The following is a 19,442-nucleotide window of genomic DNA, read 5'->3' as shown; positions in this document are numbered from 1 at the left end:
ATATAAGATGATTATATATTGTTTATAGAAGGTTGTAAATCGACGAAATATAAACGAAAATATGATGAAAATCATATCAACGAAACATTTTATGTTTTGGATTCTTAAAGCCTTGTATCCACGATGCTAGAACTCGGTCCGAGTTCTCGATTCAAGTTCTCGAATAGAATTAGTTGTACTTTGATGACTCTAGATAGCGTTATAGTCGAGTATGTGAGGTTAGTTACTATAATTTATACCAACATTAAAATATTGGAAAGAAAAACAATAAAATATTGTGAAAAATTCCAATTGTTATAAATTGTAATAAAAACAATATTTTGTAACATAATAGATTTGTTCCTACATAATTTGATACTACAAAGTTTTGATTCATTTAATTAAGCAGTTAAGAAGCGTGAAATACAGAGCACATCCAATATAAAAATGATAAATAAGTCAGCAAAAAAGAAAAAACTCAACAAGTTGTTGATTCTGGCAGCTTTTGCTGCGGCTATAAAACAGCAAGAAGAACAGCAAGAAATACAAGAAAAAAGACAACGGAGATGGTGGACAAGGGAGTGGATTTTACGAAGAGAATTCCAATTAAGAGGGTCTATTCACTTAGCGCTTAATGAACTTCTTTATGAAGATATAGAGTCTTTTCATAGATTCTTTAGAATGGATTATCAATTATTTAATAATCTGTTAGATAAAGTATCTCCATTTATTCAGAGACAAGATACAGTTATGCGAAAGAGTATTCCACCAATTCAAAGACTATCCCTGACTCTGCGATACCTAGCAACCGGAGAATCTTATCGCAGTATGGAATTCACAACAAGAGTACCTGCTTGTACATTATCACGCATCATTCCTGAAACAGTTAGAGTAATTTATGAAGTATTAAAAGATGAATATTTAAAAGTGAGTATTAAAATTATAATTTTTATTTCCTAATACCGAATATGAATGAATATTTAAAGTAAAACATACACAATGTTTTAGATTCCAGATACCGAAGAAGAATGGAATCATGTTGCTCACAACTATTTGAGACAATGGAATGTGCCAAACTGCATCGGTGCGATGGATGGCAGGCATATTGAGTTTAAAGTTCCTCTCAGTCAAGGATCATTGTATCATAATTATAAGGGTACAAATAGCATTGTTTTATTAGCATTAGTGAATGCTTATTATCAGTTTATGTACGTCAATGTAAGTGTCAATGGTAAAGTAAGTGATGGAGGAGTTTTTCGTGAAAGCGATTTAGCGAAATACATCAATGATCCATTAAATATGCCAAAAGATAAACCTTTGCCTAATATGAATCATTCTGTTCCTTTTGTTATTTTAGCTGACGCGGCTTTTCCATTGCAAAATCACATTCTGAAACCTTATCCATCACGAAATTTATCTCATGATGAGCGAATCTTTAATTATAGACTAAGTAGAGGTAGGAGAGTAGTCGAAAATGCATTTTGGCATTTTAGCTAATAGGTTTCGCGTTCTTTTAACACAAATATATTTATCTGTTGAATCGGTTCAAAATATTACGCTTGCTTGCTGCGCTTTACATAATTTTATTAGTAAAGAAAATGATGCTTATTTACACGGAGCTGTAGATATTGAAGATTTGGAGAATCAAACAATTATACCTGCGACATGGAGAAATAATAATGCACAGTTACGTAATTTGGAAATTGTAAACGTGAGACCTAATAAAAATGCAATTTATATTCGTGATGTTTTTAAAGAATACTTTAATACTGTTGGAAGAGTTGAATGGCAAGAAGCCATGATTTAACTTTAAAATATATATCTATGTTACATTCGGTGTTTGGGAATACATATGTATATATATTATGACTGATTTAATTGTTTAATATAAAAATGAAATTGAATAAAAAATATATTTTATAATTTTGTGCATTATAATTTAAGTTATGAATAATATATAAAATAATGATATTTGATTATGTCTATTTTTTATACTAAAACATGTTAATGTTAAATACATAATAAATACATCGTATTTTGTACTAAGACACAATAAATAAATATTGTTATATCGTAAATAGTTTTTATTATTAATAAGAAAAAGTATGACAATAGATTTTTTGAATAATAAAATATGGATGAATAATAAAATATATCTATTATTAATCTTCTTTTTGGCTAATTGAGTTTCCGTAGAATTTGCCCATACGCCATTAAAGATTGTCTATTATTAATAAACAATAAACCATTATTATTAGTGATAAAAAGAACGCCAGTATACGCCGAATCTTTTTCGCTCACTAATATTCTTTATGTGAATTGTTTTCATTAGAGGTCGTTAATTTATTTAATTGATTTTAATAAACAATCTATTTTACTTAGATAAAAAATATATGTTACTTATATATATGATATGTTCTCATATATTACTTGCAAAACTAAGAAAGAAACTAGGAAAGAGAAACAAAATTTCTTGAAATAATAAAATATATAGTATATATAATAACAATAAACAATCTATACTACTTAGAAAGAAATAAGTTACTTATATATGTTCTTATACATTACTTTGCTATATAACGAAACTAACTAACTATATAACGAAAAAAAACAAACAAATAATTATATGTGTACTCACGCACATATGTGTCTACTTTGATTAAACATAAAGAAAATCAAATTTAACAAAACACAGTAACGCAATTTAAAAATTCTTAACATAAGATCACATAGAAAAAGTTAAGACATAAAAACAATGTGTTTAATCACTATCTGCATTGTCGACTAGTGCAATTATGTTTCTTTGCAAACCTTTTAATTTTTAAAAATTTTTAATCTTACGTAGTTCATTCTCCAAGTACAGAATCCAATGCTTTAACTTTAAGCCATCTTCCATTTCTTCATTTTTAGCTATCGATTCAATTGCGTTCGAAGCCATTGTCCAAAACTTATTTTTTTCAAGAGAAGAAGTTTCAGATTTGATTGTTTCATATCTTTTTCTTTTAGGTAACGGTGTGCTGCGTGTTGAAGTGCTAACTGAAGTGCTTACTGAAGATGACGATTCACTCTGATGGAACTCATTTTGATGGATATTTTCTATATAAAACAGATAAAAATAATAACTATAAATAAATCTAACTTTATATTTCTTACAAATGTGTATGTACGCACATATATATATACATGCCATATATATATATATATATATATATATATATATATTAAAATATTTAATTATAAAATATAATAAAAATCTCTATTATTCTTACCTTTATTATAGTCTTTATTTTCTAAAATATTATAAACGTCCAAAAGTTGTAGATCTTCATTATTATTTTCATTATCATTTTCATTTACTAATGCCATTGTTAAAGATTCAGACTGCTCCTTGGAAAACTATAAATTATCATTATTTTTAATTACTATTTATTTAATTATAATATCTTAATAACTTTCAAGTATTTTATTTCTACTCACCCTTTCTTTTATAGAAGATTCTCTCTTTCTCTGTGAAATATAAGGATCAAAAAATTTCATATCTTCATACAACCACCAGCTAGGCTTGTAAATTTCATCAGTTGATGCTCCGCTTTACTTTCGACTGTTTAATTTTATTCAGATACTCTAAATATTGCGATCTTAGATTCTTGATTTTCTTTTTTGCAATTTCTATCATTAATGGCTGTTTTGTGATCTCTGTATACTGATTACATATTGTTTGTAACGCTTTTTCTCGTTTCATACGATTATGATAATCAACAGATTTTACGACATATAAACATGGATGTTGTTGATATAATAATAAGTTCTAATACTGTCCCCACACAGAGCTACATATCTAATCGATATCTACTGGATATCGACATATCCATATAATGTCCATATCTACTATGGATAATCAATGGATATCTATTAGATATCAAAAATATCTATATCTCCCGTATAACCAGCTGGGATATCTAGTGGATATCCACATATTATCCACACATCCATGTTAACTAAAAATTTATTAAAAATATCCACTAGATATCCATTAGATATCATATAATGTCTACATATTCACGTCCACTAAATATCTAATAAAGATATCTAGTAGATATCCACTTATTGTCCACATATCCATGTCCACTAAAAATCTAACAAGGATATTTAGTGGATATCCGATTATTGTCCACATATCCACGTCCACTGAATATCTGACAAGAATATCTAGTGGATATCCACATATTCTCTACATATCTACGTCCACTAAAAATCTAACAAGGATATCTAGTGGATATCCACATATTCTCTACATATCTACGTCCACTAAAAATCTAACAAGGATATCTAGTGGATATCCGATTATTGTCCACATATCCACGTCCATTGAATATCTGACAAGGATATTTAGTGGATATCCGATTATTGTCCACATATCCACGTCCACTGAATATCTGACAAGGATATTCATTAGATATTTACATGTTATCTACATAATATCCATGTCCACCAAATAGCTACGAAAGACATTTATTAGAGATCCACGTGTTATCTACATATTCATTTCTTATTCGTAAAAATGTTTGCCAGAAATATTTAATAAGCATATATCCATTATTAATTAGAAATTAAAATCTAAATAGTTATATTTGAATTTTTTTTATATACGTATAGTTAATATTATTATTAACTATTCGATATTTTACATTTTGTATTATGTGCGTAATACGCATACGTTTATCTTCTTGGTGCCTATTATAATTATGGTTCTTTATTGGGTGAGTTTACTCACGAGGTGAAAATTACAAAGTGAGCGATTCACTAATAGATTATCTACGATTTCATTCGTCGAAATCTAGTGAATCTCTCACTTTCGTAATTTTCATCTTGCGAGCAAACTCACCCAAAGAACCGCAGCACTCTTATTTGTATTTAGGCGCGTAACTGCAATACATGTGTGTACATATATATCCCTGAACATGAAAATCCCGATGATTGTGCGCGCCGCGGCTACTTTGTCATTAATTGGCCACTTTCCAATTCATGGCGCCCTTAACTGCGCGATGTTGTTCTGCGCATATGATCTGACACGCAATTAGCTAATCGGAGACATGTGAGCTGCCGAGTCAAGCCGGCATCCGGTATCCGGTAAAGAATGAGGAAGCACGTAGCACGGCTTCACGTAGAGGCTCTCTCTATTGAGCATACCCACTAAAAAACCCCTCTTTGGCGACCACTCCTTGGTCGTATCACTCAACAACCCGAAATCCTGCATTTTTACCGAGACGAGTTTCATGACAAGTCGTTCTCCTGTCAAAGATCATAATCCTAAAAAAATGCAGATTAAATATATAATAAATCAAATTAAATGTGTATTAACTAACAGATTATTATAGACTTAATAAAATAATATTTAAATTATTGCTCATTAAATTATATCATTAAATATATTTAATATATTATTAATTTATTATTACCATATTTCCTTTGAAGCAGAATAAATTGAGTGAAACACACATATTTTTTTAATTCTCAAAATATGTACGAATGATGCGCTCGCGAACATCATTTCCAGTTTCCAAGTTCATTTCATTTATATCTCTTATTGGAATTTCCTGGTCTATTTCATCGTAATACAATTGTGGTAATGGAAGCCGCCAATGAACTGCGATATTATGCAAAACACATGCAGCATTAACTATTCGGGCTGAAATAAATTATGTTAATATAATTTAATTATAATAGATATTTATGGTCGGTTCTTATATTAAGACCGTCTTAAATACAATCTTAAGATGTCATAAACCTATCACAGAGTATTAGCGTCTTAATAAGACATTACTTAAAACGGTCTTGAAATTGGAACGGGGATTATGAATATCGATCTATCATCTATATAATATAACACAAATATATACATCTGCATGTATACATATATATATATTCAATTTATATTTTACCTGCAACTTCTGGAGCATAATGCAAAGCCCTTTCTTTCCTGAGACATCGCCATCTCCCCTTTAAAACACCTATACATCGCTCCACAGAGCACCGAGCCCGGACATGATGTTGCGTGTATCTTGCGGACGGTGTTCCCTCTGGCTCATGGAGTTTAGGTGTCATCAAATATGGGAGCAACGGATATGCACTGTCACCTAGAAAAAGCATACTGTTTAAAATATGCTACTTAAAGACATTTTCAAAGCTGAAACAAGTAAAAACAAATTATCAACTAAAAAGTATAGTTACCTAAAAGCCAGGCATCTCTTCGTCCTGCAGCGTACATCTCTTCCAAATGGTTAGATACAAGAGATGCTCTCCAAACCCTTGCGTCATGCGTTCTTCCACCATGAGCACTATTGACTGTCAAAATTCTGCCTTCATAATCAGATACCTGTAGATTGAAAAATTTCTTAATAATTACATATATTTTAAATATTTTTAAAAGTATAGAATTACTACAATTATATTAATCAAGTTATACGTACAATAAGTACATTCAATGAATGGTATAACTTCCGGTTGATATAAAGATGTTCCCTTTCTGCACTTGGTGGAACAATTGCTACATGTGTTCCATCAACAGCTCCGATAACACCAGGAAATTCTGTATGTCTCCAGTAACTGTAAAATTTAAAAAAATTTATATAATATTTAAGAGAAAGTTATTTTAGAAAAATAAATTTATGATCTTACCTTTCTTTAATACGTTGAACATCATCTTCGATGGGAAACTTGATCCATCGGTCCATTAATACATTTAATGCATTAACGACATTGCGAAGAACCTTGGAAACTGTTGGTTGACTAATACAAGTCAAATAGTCTTGACCAACTCGCTTTTGGTATGACCCAGCCACTATAAAATTTAATGCACATAACATCTGAAACATAAAATTAGCATAAAAAATTAACAGAACTGATCGTGTCTATTTATATTGAGTCTATTACAACTATATAACATATAATTCATACTTGTAATTCCACAGGAACTGCATGGCGTCTTCTTGGAGCAGGCAGTAGAGGACGTAATTCTTGAATAAGCATCCAGACCGCTTCTCTGGATAATCTGTAGAAATGTAAAAATTTACTTATAATAGATTATACTGACTCGTGTGTATATTATTTAAAATTGCTGCAAAACATAAAATTGCTCCAAAACATAAAGTTGCTCCAAAACAATATGTGAAAAACATTCTAAGAAGTTATATTATTATTTAATATTATAATTATATATATATTTTTTTAAATTATATAATATATAATAATATTTTATAAAAAAAACCTATTTTAATTTTTTATATTAAACAATATCAGGTTATGTTTTTTTAAATATTTTATTTATAGTCACTCACCTATAAATACTCCTAAATTCGTTTTCTGGCAATGCAAATGGATCTGAGGCATCTCGTAGTCTCCTACGGATCCTCAGCATCGCATTTTCCCGATGGCGCATCATTAACATCACTGCTAACATTTCCATTTTGCTCGATATTGTAACTCTCATCTCACTTTTTCACTATTTCACTTCAAAATTTCGTGTCGAGCCCGCTCACGCGAACAATCTCGTATTTTCACGAGGTGAGATCAACCGTAATTGGGTGAGTTACTCACTTTCGTCATTTTCATCCAATCCGAGAACCGTAATAGACCCCGAGGCCATTGTTACGTGATTGTTACGCGAGACGTATGTACCGTGTGTGAATCAAGATAAATCCATGAAAATCCAACACATTATTTGTATATTGTGCATCGGTTTGGGTGTCCTTTTGTGCACGAATTTGTTCTGTAAGTATATTTTCTTTTCCTTTTGATTATTCTGTATAAAGATATACTCAAAAATTATTTTGCGTTTTGTGACCACGTTGGCTAATCGTGATACGTAATACACGTAATAATGTGCGTAATAATATATTTCATATATTTATTTTAGCAGTAGCATATACATATATCTAAATTAATTTGATATAACTAAATTATTTTGTTGCAGTGCAATTTCAACAGTCGGAAAGACTACCGAGTCTTACATTATATTATGGCATCGGTATTTGCCGGTATATAGTTTCAACCTTCCAAAAAAGATCTCGAACTAGTGCTTCTAATAGGTCCTCGTTTCAAAGAATTTGGCATCGGAATTTGTCAGGTATATTTCTCATAAGTTATTTTTAGTATAATTAAATATCTTTTTTTGCAATCTTGTTTTTTCAATTATAAAAATTTTGCTGTATATGTTTGTCTTTATTTTATCTTTATAATATATAACTAAGGATGATAATAAACTTATATATCTTTTTGACTTGCATCACTTCTCATTCTAATAACTTATTATTATCATGTTATATATGCTGTCGCTTTAGATTGAATAAATACTATATTTGCGATGAATATATATATATATATTTTTGGAGTTGCATATATTTAAATAAATTTGAATATTTTGTTGCAGTGCAATTTCAACAGTCGGAAAAACTACAATGTTTTCCATTTTATTCTGGCATCAGTATTTGGCATGTAGTTTCAACCTTCCAAAAAAGATCTCGATCTAGTGCGTTTCAAAGAATTTGGGATCGGAATTTGTCAGGTATGTTTCTGATAAGTTATTTTTAGTATAATAATATTTTTTTGCAATCTTGCTTTTTTAATTATAAAAGTTTTGCTTTATATATGTTTGCCTTTGTTTTATCTTTATCTATAACTAAGGACGATAATAATTTCATATATATATTATAATAAATTCATATATTCTTGATTTGCGATACTTCTCATTCAAAATTTTTGTCAGTCACATTAGCTGTTTTCGTGTCATATTAGCTATTATCGCTTTAGATTGAATAAATACTATATTATAGTGTTGAATATATTTTCAGAGTTACATATATATCTAAATAAATTTGAATATTTTGTTGCAGTGCAATTTCAACAGTCGGAAAGACTACCGTGTCTTACATTTTATTCTGGCATTGGTATTTGCCATACAGTTTTAACCCTCCAAAAAAGATCTCAACGTTGTGCGTTTCAAAGAGTTGGGCATCAGGATTTGTCAGGTATATATGTTTTTCATGTCATATGAATTAATTTATAAATTATTGTTTTGCGTTTTTCTGATTTTTGTCTTGATTGTATATTTTATTCCTCATATATATTTAATACTTAATACGAGGGATGAACTGTTAAAAAATGTACAATGATTATCATTTTTGGCAAGACAACACATTCTGTTACTACATTCTGTTACTAACATTGCCATTGTATTTCTTTCATTAGTGATGATGATGAGAATTTATTACTAATATTCTTCTTTTATTGTTTGTATTATTGCTGTTATTGCTGCAATATTAAGTATTTCTAGGATATTACTTTTTTACTTATATTGCTAGTACTATCTCAGTATATTTCTCTTAAACATTTTTTACAATTTTATTTATTTTATTCATTTAAGCACCCCAGCAATAGTAATTTATTAAAATTAACTATTATGAAAGTTAGAAGATGTTATAACAGGGTGTATACTCCCGGGAAAAAACCTAGTAATTTCTGGAACTTTGTTCAATCTTGAAAAATCAGGGAATGGAATTTGATTGGAATTCAGGGAATTTAAAAAAAAATCTTTTTAGTAATTTTATTCTTATTTAGCATTTAAGAAACATATGTCTAACATATCTTGGCAATATTGAAGTTTTTATTAAAGTTTTTTGTGATTTTTTTTTATTGACAATCTATTTTTAGTACCAATATTTTATATAAATTATAAATTTCATGGAAATTTGTTCAATTTTTCAATAGATTATATTTAAATAAATTAATCTGCTTATTTATTTAATAAATAATTAGATAAATAATAATTTAATAAATTTATTTAAATAAATTAGTATTTTTTGAGACGTTTATAATAAATTATTTTTTGTTTTATATTTTTATTTTTATCAAGAAATTCTCAGGGAATTTTTTTACAAAATTTAAGTAGACACCCTGTATAAACATTATTTGTCAGAATATGTTTTCACATGGTTAACTTTTACATAATCAAAATTCAAATTCATCAGTTTCTCGTAGTTTTTCAATTACAATTAATGAATTATTTGCATTTAATTCTAATATGCATGTCAGCATTAAAAATTATAAATTTTTTTATTAATGCTGTTATATTCTTTTGACGATTTTCTCCCTTAATAAAAAAATTGTTGCGTGCTACATGGAATATGTGTGCTTTTCAATTTAAAATTTTTTAAGAAAAAATTTAATATGTGTTTAATTAAAATAAGAAACGATAATATTAATTTAGCAACTTTGTTTAAAAAATATAAATAATAGTTTTTTTCCTGAAAGTAAGGAGCATAGTAATTAAATATTTACTGAATACACACTTCTTAAGATAAATCTAAAATTATAGTAGTTTTCTCAAATAACACTACCATATTAATGTTGATATATTGTAACGTATTGCAATGTGTTTCTAGCATATTGCTAATATTGTTTGTTTTATTCAATTACACAGTGATACAAAAAATTACTTTTTCTTTCTCTCCGAAGTGCGATAGTACGTTTCCTGAATATTTTTTTGCGCTGAACACGATGCCATTGTCAGACTTTGTCTAGCACGTCAGGATTTTGAGTAAATTGAAATAAAAGGGGCAAAAAAGGGGCATTTTTGGTTATTTGTAATATTTTTTTGCGGTTAAAAGAAACTGATTTCTAAATAAACTCAACGGCATCTGAAAATATAATTCAAGAGCTTTCAAATAAATTTTGGTTCATGATCGTACGATTTTTTTCATCAAGTTATGACTGTTTGAATTTTAGACATTCTGTATAATTTACAAGAAAGGTAAATATTACTTAATTAAAGTTTACCTAAAGTATATACTTGACCTATTCTTTAAAAATAAATTTATATTACAATTATTTTTTATTTGCTTCTAAGTATGTATTTACCTTTCTTGTAAATTATACAGAATGTCTAAAATTCAATTTAGGTATAACTTGATAAAAAGAATCTTACGATCATGAACCAAAATTCATTTGAAAGCTCTTGAATTATATTTTTAGCTGCCATTGAGTATATTTAGAAATTAGTTTTCTTTTAGCTGCAATAAAATGTTAAAAATGACTAAAAACGCCATTTTTTGCCCCTTTCATATCAGTTTACTCAAAATCCTGATGTGCTAGGCAAATTCTGACGACGGCATTGTGTTCAGCGCGAAAAAATCCTCAAGAAACGTACTATCACACTTGGAAGAGAATTTTGTGTACCACCGTGTTATTACTGTTTTGCCGCAATATATTTTTAATGAAATATATAATATGGTTGATGCTTAGACTTAATATTACAAAAACTTATTTTATGAATGTTTTTTTTATGAAACTCCAATTTTTGATGTGGTAAAATTTGAGTGGTAAAATTTGTTAAGAGTTGTTTAGTGTTTTTAGTTTTGAAATGGTTCATAATCCTTTATTATTTCTAATTTGAGTGTATTTATGTACATTCATTAATACAATCACTTTTACATAAAATGCATGATGTTCTTATCTCATTGTACTACACTATGTCTGATGTGGTGACAGAAGTGATACGTGTTAAATAATCGTTAAATAATCGTATAGCAATTATACATATTACAATTTTGTTGATGTAATATACATTTTCTCTACTTTCTACATTTTAATTGAAAAAGTATACGGTATCTTTTTATTTTATTTTATAATTATTTAAATTTTAATATTAATTTAATATTAATATTTCTGAAATCGTGTTAAAGTCATATTTTTAAGGTTATCAGATTTGTCTAATAAGAGAACAGTCGGAAGTGTCCCTTACCAATTTTGATGCACTTTAAATATGTTGTAGAAAATCCAAAAATATTAGATCCATATTTTTCTTTAGTTGCGTATCTCAACGTTTCGGGGTTGAAACAACTTGTTGAAAATAACAGATTTTTTTATTTTTAGCAAATATTTTCAAAAATATTAAGTATATGAAAAAATTTTTTGCACAAAAGTTTTATGGTATATTTATTATACTTTTTATAATGGTGTATTCACAATTTTTCGAAAATGTCAAATTTTATGATTTACCTCTCCCTCCCACCCATATAATTTTTGCAAAATTTAAAAATTTTATAAAAAAAATTGCAGAATATCAAATGCCAAATCCAACCATGTATATTAATATTATGTTTCAACGATTTAATTTTTGTGAAAACGATAATATCATAGTACTATAGGCGCCGCGCTATAGGTAGGTGTTATGTTATTTCTTTTTAGTTGCCCTGACATGTGTTATATGACATGATCCTATTAAACAAAACTTCACAAAGATAAACAAATATGTCAAGTACATAAAAAATATCTTTCAAAAAAATAATGTACCTATAATACCCCATAATAAAACCTATAATAACCCATTATAAAAAATAATATATCTTCTAAAAAATGATGTATACATATAACATAACAGTACAATTATATATGTATATCATACAAAATATTTATTTGGAATATAATAGTGTAATTTTATATACCACATACAATACAAAATTAAACATATTTTGAAAATTAGATTTTTCTTAATAAAAATAAAATGCATTTTAATTTTTTGAGAAAATCTATCATACCTAATATTTCTATAAGCAAAATTGATTTTATGACAAATATTCAACACAAATTCTCACAAACTGAATTGTTTCTAGTTGTAAATACTTGACTAATTAATTATTGATTTCATATTTAGCTTTAATTTTATATTTTTTAAAGATACATAATTTTTTAGAAGAAAGTATTATTTTTTTAGAGGTACATTGATTTTTTAAAGAATATTTTTTATGTACATGGCGAATTTTTTTTTCATCTTTGTGAGGTTTTATTTTATGGGATTGTCATGTAACATGTTAGCGCAACTGAAAAAAATAACGCAACATCTACCTACGCACGGCACCTATAGTACGATATTATCTCGTTTTCACAAAAATTAAATCGTGGAAACATACTATTAATTTACATGAATAGATTTGGCATTCAATGCTTTTAAATTTTTGTTCTAATAAAATTTTTAAATTTTGCAAAAAAAATGGGTGGGGCTAAATTAAAAAGTTTGATATTTTCGAAAAATGTGATTACACCATTGTAAAAAGTATAAAATACCATAAAAGTTTTGCATAAAACATTTTTTTATATATTTATATTTTCGAAGATATTTGCTAAAAACGAAAATCCGTTATTTTCGAAGGGTTGTTTCAACCTCTAGATATTGAGATACACAGCTAAAAAAATTATGGGTCTAATATTTTTCGATCCTCTACAACATATCCAAATCGCATCAAAATCAATGAGGGACATTTTCCGACAATTCCCTTGTAAGTATATTAAGGTTCTAATCAGGGCTGCTTTCGCGAAAAATCAATATGATCCAGATTAAAATGACCCTGCGCTGTGATTGGTCAAATCTGAAATTTCATTGAATAAAATTTCAATGAGATTGAATCTCATTTTGATTTTTCGCGAAAGCAGCCCATTTTTTTACTATTTGCGATTAAAATATATTTGTTTTTTATTAATAATTTTACGGTAAAGATTTATCTTTATTGTTTTACAAAGATGTGTGTTATAAGTACATATTATGTTTTGTGTTTAGAACATAAATTGTTTTATTATTCATTATAAAAGTAATATAATTAACTTTAAAAAAATATTTAAATATCTATACACAACAGAAAAAGATAGTTATAATATTTTTGTAGGATATACCAAAATATCAATCATGCCAAAACGAAAATTACTGTCAGAGATGTCAAAAAGACATTATCATCGATTAAAATGCAATGCACGTAATATCACAATTGCCGAAAATATGAATAAATTGTCGACGGATTTTGCTAAGGTACACGATGTACAAAATTCAAGCGATATTATTGAACACGTAATTACTGATGTCAATTACGAGCTTGATCAGGCAACAAATGTTGCACTAAGAAATGAACCACCACGACAATATTGTAATGTTCCTGACAATGAAAATATTGCATATAATCTTGATTATAATAGTAATTTAAATTTGGAGGATTTATGTCCAATTGCATTCACTTTTAATAACAAGAAAAATGCTGACTGTACAAGTTCGTCCACAGCTGCAACAATTAGGCAAGATTTAACAAACTGGGCAGTACAATTTCAAATATCACATACAGCAGTTACTGCATTATTGTCAATTTTAAGAAACCATGGCTTTGATAACTTGCCAAAAAACTCTAAAACAATGCTGAAAACACCAAAATATACTAATGTACGGAGAGTTACACCAGGTGAATACTTTCATAATGGCTTAAGATCAGGAATAATGCAGTTTCTACAAAAAAGTCAAGATGACGTTGATTCAGTTTCAGTACAAATCAGTATAGATGGATTGCCAATTTCAAAATCCTCTACTAATCAATTGTGGCCTATTTTAGGCTCGGTGAGACCCAACCTTTCTGATATTTTTATCATAGGTTGTTACTATGGTTCCAAGAAACCGTATGATTGTAATGAATTTTTGCGTGATTTTGTGGATGAAGCAAAATTCTAGCTGAAGGACTTGAGTATAAAGGAAAATCTATACGTGTATCCATAGATTCATTAATTGCTGATGCACCCGCAAAATCTTTTGTAACTGCCACAAAAGGACATACCGGTTACTTTAGTTGTCCAAAATATACAACTGAAGGTGAATATATTAGTGGGAGAATGTGTTTCCCAGATATAAATTGTACTAGTCGGACAAATGAAAGTTTCCTTATACAAAGACAGATAGAACATCACACTGGGTCGAGTATTTTATCAGATATACCGAATTTTGGAATGATAAGTCACATCCCATTGGATTATATGCACTTGGTTTGCATTGGTGTGGTCAAGAAAATTTTGAATCTTTGGTTATCCGGACCATTAAATGTTCGACTGCCGGCACAATCAATAAGCAGTATTTCCAGATTGTCTATTGAAATGCGATCATCGATACCCGTAGAATTTGCCCGTAGACCACGGGAATTAAATTTTTTGAGCTTATGGAAAGCCACAGAATTCAGACTTTTTCTTTTATATACTGGTCCCATTGTTTTGAAAAATTATATGAAAAAAGATGTCTACAATAATTTTTTAACATTACACGTAGCCATTCGGCTATTGTGTTCTCCAGATCTTTTACATATTACTTATGCGGAGTCTTTACTACAACACTTTGTGCAGTCATTTATAATCTTATATGGATCACATTATGCATCTTACAATATACATGCACTTATTCATTTGGCAGAAGATGTTAGAAAATTTGGACCCCTGGATACATTCAGCGCTTTTCGATATGAAAATTATTTTAAAAAAATAAAACAATATCTTAGAAAAGCTGAACGTCCTTTACAACAAATTCACAATCGTTTGACAGAATTGGAACATTGCTTATCGTTTGAAAAAAAACATAAAAAAATGGGTGTACATGGAATACACAATGCGGGCCCAGTGTTGCCTGGAATGAATGGTCCTCGATATTCAACATTTTCAAGAGCAGATTTTACCCTATCTATTCATAATCCAAATAATTGCTGTGGTTTAAACGATGGTTCGATTGTTATCATAGAAAATATTGTCAGTAATGCTGTTAATGATCTTTTCATTATTGGTCGAAAATTTATCAATTTAAGTGATTTATATACCGAACCATGTAATTCCTCCTTGTTAGGAATATATAAATCGACAGGATATGAACATTTATCGGTCTGGCCTTTAACTTCTCTGAAAATAAAATATGTAAAATTCAACATTTCTGATACATTATTTGTACTTCTACCATTGTTGCATAATGTACGTATATCTATTCTTTTTCTCGTTGATATGTATATTGTATACATTGCATACATTTTATACATTTTTATCTTTCAGATTTAATATATTTAATTTGGAAGATGGCTCTTCCGAACAATCTATTCCATTTACTAGAATTTGAGGATGGAATACAAGTAGTACCTGATAATTGGATACAAAAAGACAAGAAATGTTCGTATCCTAATTATAAAACAGATCATGATATTATTAAAGCAATAAAAAAACGGCAACCTCCTCAAGACAATTGGTTCACGTATCCAATTAAACGAATATTTGGTGTATATGGTAAGTATCACAAGAGTTCTTAATTTACTGTCTGTCTTGTTTGCAAACTATTATGAAAAACCTATTGTTTATAAAAATCATTATAATATATCATTTTTAGATTCCTACAATGAAGCACGCAGTAAAGTAAAAAAGGCTGAAATGAATTCCGACGTTAATACTGATATTGATGATAAAACACAAAGAAAAGTCAGAGCTAGAAAACAGATTGAGACTGATGATGAAAGCGATACCGATGATGAAAGTGATGATAGCAATCCATCATGCTTACCAGCATATCCAAAAGCGCCTAGAGTTTATACAAGTAATATTAAAATTGTTTTTATCACGCGTGTCTTTTGAGATATATTTGAGATATGTTTGAGATCAGTAAATATGGTTTGCATTGAAAAAAATTTAAAAAAAAAGAACCATTTGAATCTGTCTTTATAGTCGAGCAATAACATATTTAAAGAATATTTTGAATTTTGATAAACCATAAATATAGGGCATTGATATACACTGTTAATATTGAAAATTTATAGTTTACATTACGTATAACGTATATTATAGATTTTTAGTACTAGCAGTGTATATCAAAATACGTCCAATTATCACGATATTAATATTGTCTCATATTTTCTCAATAATCTTATTCTATATTGTAAAAGGTCTTAAATATATATGTATATATATATATACATATTTTTTTACACTTTTACAATTTTATATATTCTTTTAGATACGTACAAAGGGGATTCAAGCAAACATATTACACAAAAAGAAGCTAAAGAATGTATTAAAAGTAAGACAATTCATCTTTAGTTGATCATTTAATACTTTCAACAATTTTCTGTATTATAAGATCGTATAAATTTATGTATGTACATTCATAATACAATTTTATATATTCTTTCAGATACATACAAAGGAGATGCACACAATGAAACACAAAAAGAAAATGAGGAATATACTACAATTAAAAGTAAGACAATTCGATATCGTACATTTTTAGACAAGATGTCTGTTAGCAATTATTTAGATGATTATTTTTTATTTTAAATCTGTTTTGTAATATCTTATAAATATTTGTATATACACTGATAATATAATTTTTATACTCTTTCAGATACACACGACAATACACTAAAAGGAGATGAATATATTGGAATTAAAAGTAAGAACATAATTTTATATCTCAATGTATAATATATACAGGGTGTCCGGTGGTTCGCATAAAACCTTTCATGGGCAGGTAGAGTGGGTCAAACCGAGTAGAAAAGTACTCTATCATTTTGCGAAATTCGCAATAATTAATGAGATATTAATTAATAAAGATCAACCAATACGCGCGCCTACAAGCGCGCGGCGAGAAGAGACAGCCCAGTGTTACGTGGTCGCTATGCATGCAGCAAGAAGAGACAGTTCAATATTACAGTTGCTAAGCGCAATACATAAAAAAATTTCGTCGCGTGCCTAGTAACCGTAAAACATTAGGCTGTCTCTTCTCGCTGCGTGCATAGTAACGTAACATTGGGCTGTCTCTTCTCGCCGCGCGCTTGTAGGCGCGCGTATTTTTATGCCGATCTTTATTAATTAATATCTCATTAATTATTGCGAATTTCGCAAAATGGTACAGTAGTTTTCTACTCGGTTTGACCCACTCTACCTGCCCACGAAAGGTTTTACGCGAACCACCGGACACCCTGTATATATATATATATATATATATATATATATATATATATATGTATAATTTATTTTTATATTTATATATATTTGTGTTATTCTTAGATTATCTTCAACGTATTGAGAGAATGTTAGCAGACATAAAATTTGACATAAATAATCTTGTTGAGCAACATCAACTTTTATCGACTAAAATAAATTCAAATGGTGGCAATCTGACACCAGAATGTCTTAGCCCTATGTCAAATGATGATGAATTAAGCAAATTGTCTTTCCCTCTGAAAACTATAGAAGAAATGGAATCTTTACAGAGTACGCTTTCTTCAAACGAGGAAAATTCAAAAGAACGTATGGTGAGTTACGTAAAGTGATATATATACATATTAACATATATATATATATTCATTTTAACATATATCATTCATTTTGTACATGCTTTAAAAATTTTCAGTTTAATATATTGGCAGCTATTGGTGGAAGTACCTATGAAGAAATGTCTAAACGAATGCTTTTATATATTTTTACAAATGAAGTTGCTAGTTTATACAGTTGGGTAGGAGGAAAGGGAAAACGAAAACTTAATCAATTGGAAATAATGAAATTAATGTTTAGTAAGTTCAAATAGTGTTTATCAAACATAATTTGGATATTGAAATATCAATAAATATTAAAATTTTTAAATAAATAGATCAGGTCATTTATTAAACATTCTGGCAATTAAATATTCTAAAAATTAAATTTTTTTGAAAACAATTTTTTTCGTTTACTGCAAATATGATATCGCGAAGACGCATTTCTATCAATAGAAATAGTATGAAAGTACACTGAAAATAAAACATTTATAAAAACTGTGGTTTGTTTGTTGCAGAAGTTGTCAGGAAAACATTCCCTTGCGTCACGGAGAAAGATTTTGAAATAAAATGTAAAGATTGGTTCCGACACGCAAAACACAGATTTGAGAATGAGAAACGACGGCAAAATAATTCAACGCAGGTTAGGGTTTACGTTAAATATATTTATTAATAACTATCTATTACTGTCTTATAGGTCTTAATTCTGTATACACGGTTCTGTATACACATTTCAAAGATTGCGCATTCTTTCGAGACATTAAACTCCAAACTAAAAAGAATGGTTTGTTTCATTGTTTCAGCAATAAGATGCCAGAAGCATACTGATGAATACTTATATGACGTGGATGTGCCTGTCATTTGTGTCAAATGTGTCTAGTGCAATTGTCATACATGGGCTATCTCATCGTGAGATTTCCACTGTTTACGTATCTGCCATCGCCGCTCGAAATAATGGAAAAGTCTCATCTGAAGAAAGATATGGTATGTTTTATATAGCGTCCCAGAAAAACTGAATGTGCAAACGTACAATTATGACAATTGTGATAAGGATGATAAAGATCATCGTTAGTTCATTTCATAGTATTATTCGTTAGTTTTGCGGTCCTAAGAGAAAATGTTACTATCCAGTGTTATATAATTTTATAGTGGAGAGTGAAAATTGTCGAAAAGGAAATAGATGATAACAGTAAATGTATTTGATTAACCCCTTTCAATATAACCTCTCTCACTCTCTCTCTCTCTCTCTCTCTCTCTCTCTCTCTCTCTCTCTCTCTCTCTCTCTCTCTCTCTCTCTCTCTCTAGTACTCTGCGTTGATACCACTGCTT

At 28.8% G+C, this 19,442-nt stretch overlaps 2 protein-coding genes across 5 annotated transcripts; both read left to right on the top strand.

Moving 5' to 3' along the window:
- Positions 1-235: 235 nt before the first annotated feature.
- On the top strand, positions 236-3,069 carry LOC145941578 (uncharacterized). Of its 2 annotated transcripts, none has more exons than XM_083047730.1 (3): positions 236-906; positions 988-1,135; positions 2,986-3,069. In XM_083047730.1, the coding sequence occupies exons 1-3, from the start codon at positions 427-429 to the stop codon at positions 3,048-3,050; spliced, it is 693 nt and encodes a 230-aa protein (XP_082903856.1). In that variant the 5' UTR covers positions 236-426; the 3' UTR covers positions 3,051-3,069. The 2 variants fall into 2 exon arrangements, with proteins under 2 accessions (XP_082903856.1, XP_082903855.1); XM_083047729.1 differs by lacking the exon at positions 2,986-3,069 and adding an exon at positions 1,337-1,593.
- Positions 3,070-7,615: 4,546 nt separating this feature from the next.
- LOC145941946 (uncharacterized) lies at positions 7,616-19,288 on the top strand. 3 transcript variants are annotated; one of them, XM_083048374.1, is made up of 13 exons: positions 7,616-7,749; positions 7,952-8,104; positions 8,408-8,542; positions 8,871-9,005; positions 15,868-16,095; positions 16,196-16,399; positions 16,817-16,879; positions 16,994-17,059; positions 17,204-17,251; positions 17,869-18,116; positions 18,215-18,374; positions 18,632-18,756; positions 18,917-19,288. In XM_083048374.1, the coding sequence occupies exons 1-13, from the start codon at positions 7,680-7,682 to the stop codon at positions 18,920-18,922; spliced, it is 1,641 nt and encodes a 546-aa protein (XP_082904500.1). In that variant the 5' UTR covers positions 7,616-7,679; the 3' UTR covers positions 18,923-19,288. The 3 variants fall into 3 exon arrangements, 2 of the variants coding, with proteins under 2 accessions (XP_082904500.1, XP_082904501.1); XR_014426263.1 differs by lacking the exon at positions 18,215-18,374; XM_083048375.1 differs by lacking the exon at positions 7,952-8,104.
- The last annotated feature ends 154 nt before the right edge of the window (positions 19,289-19,442 follow it).

This window comes from Prenolepis imparis, unplaced genomic scaffold (assembly GCF_030444845.1).
Source record: "Prenolepis imparis isolate NDT839.2.m4 unplaced genomic scaffold, iyPreImpa1.0 SCAF_10, whole genome shotgun sequence".
Lineage (NCBI taxonomy): Eukaryota > Metazoa > Arthropoda > Insecta > Hymenoptera > Formicidae > Prenolepis > Prenolepis imparis.
Note: the sequence above shows the minus strand (reverse complement) of the source record. Positions and strands in the feature narration are given on the sequence as shown.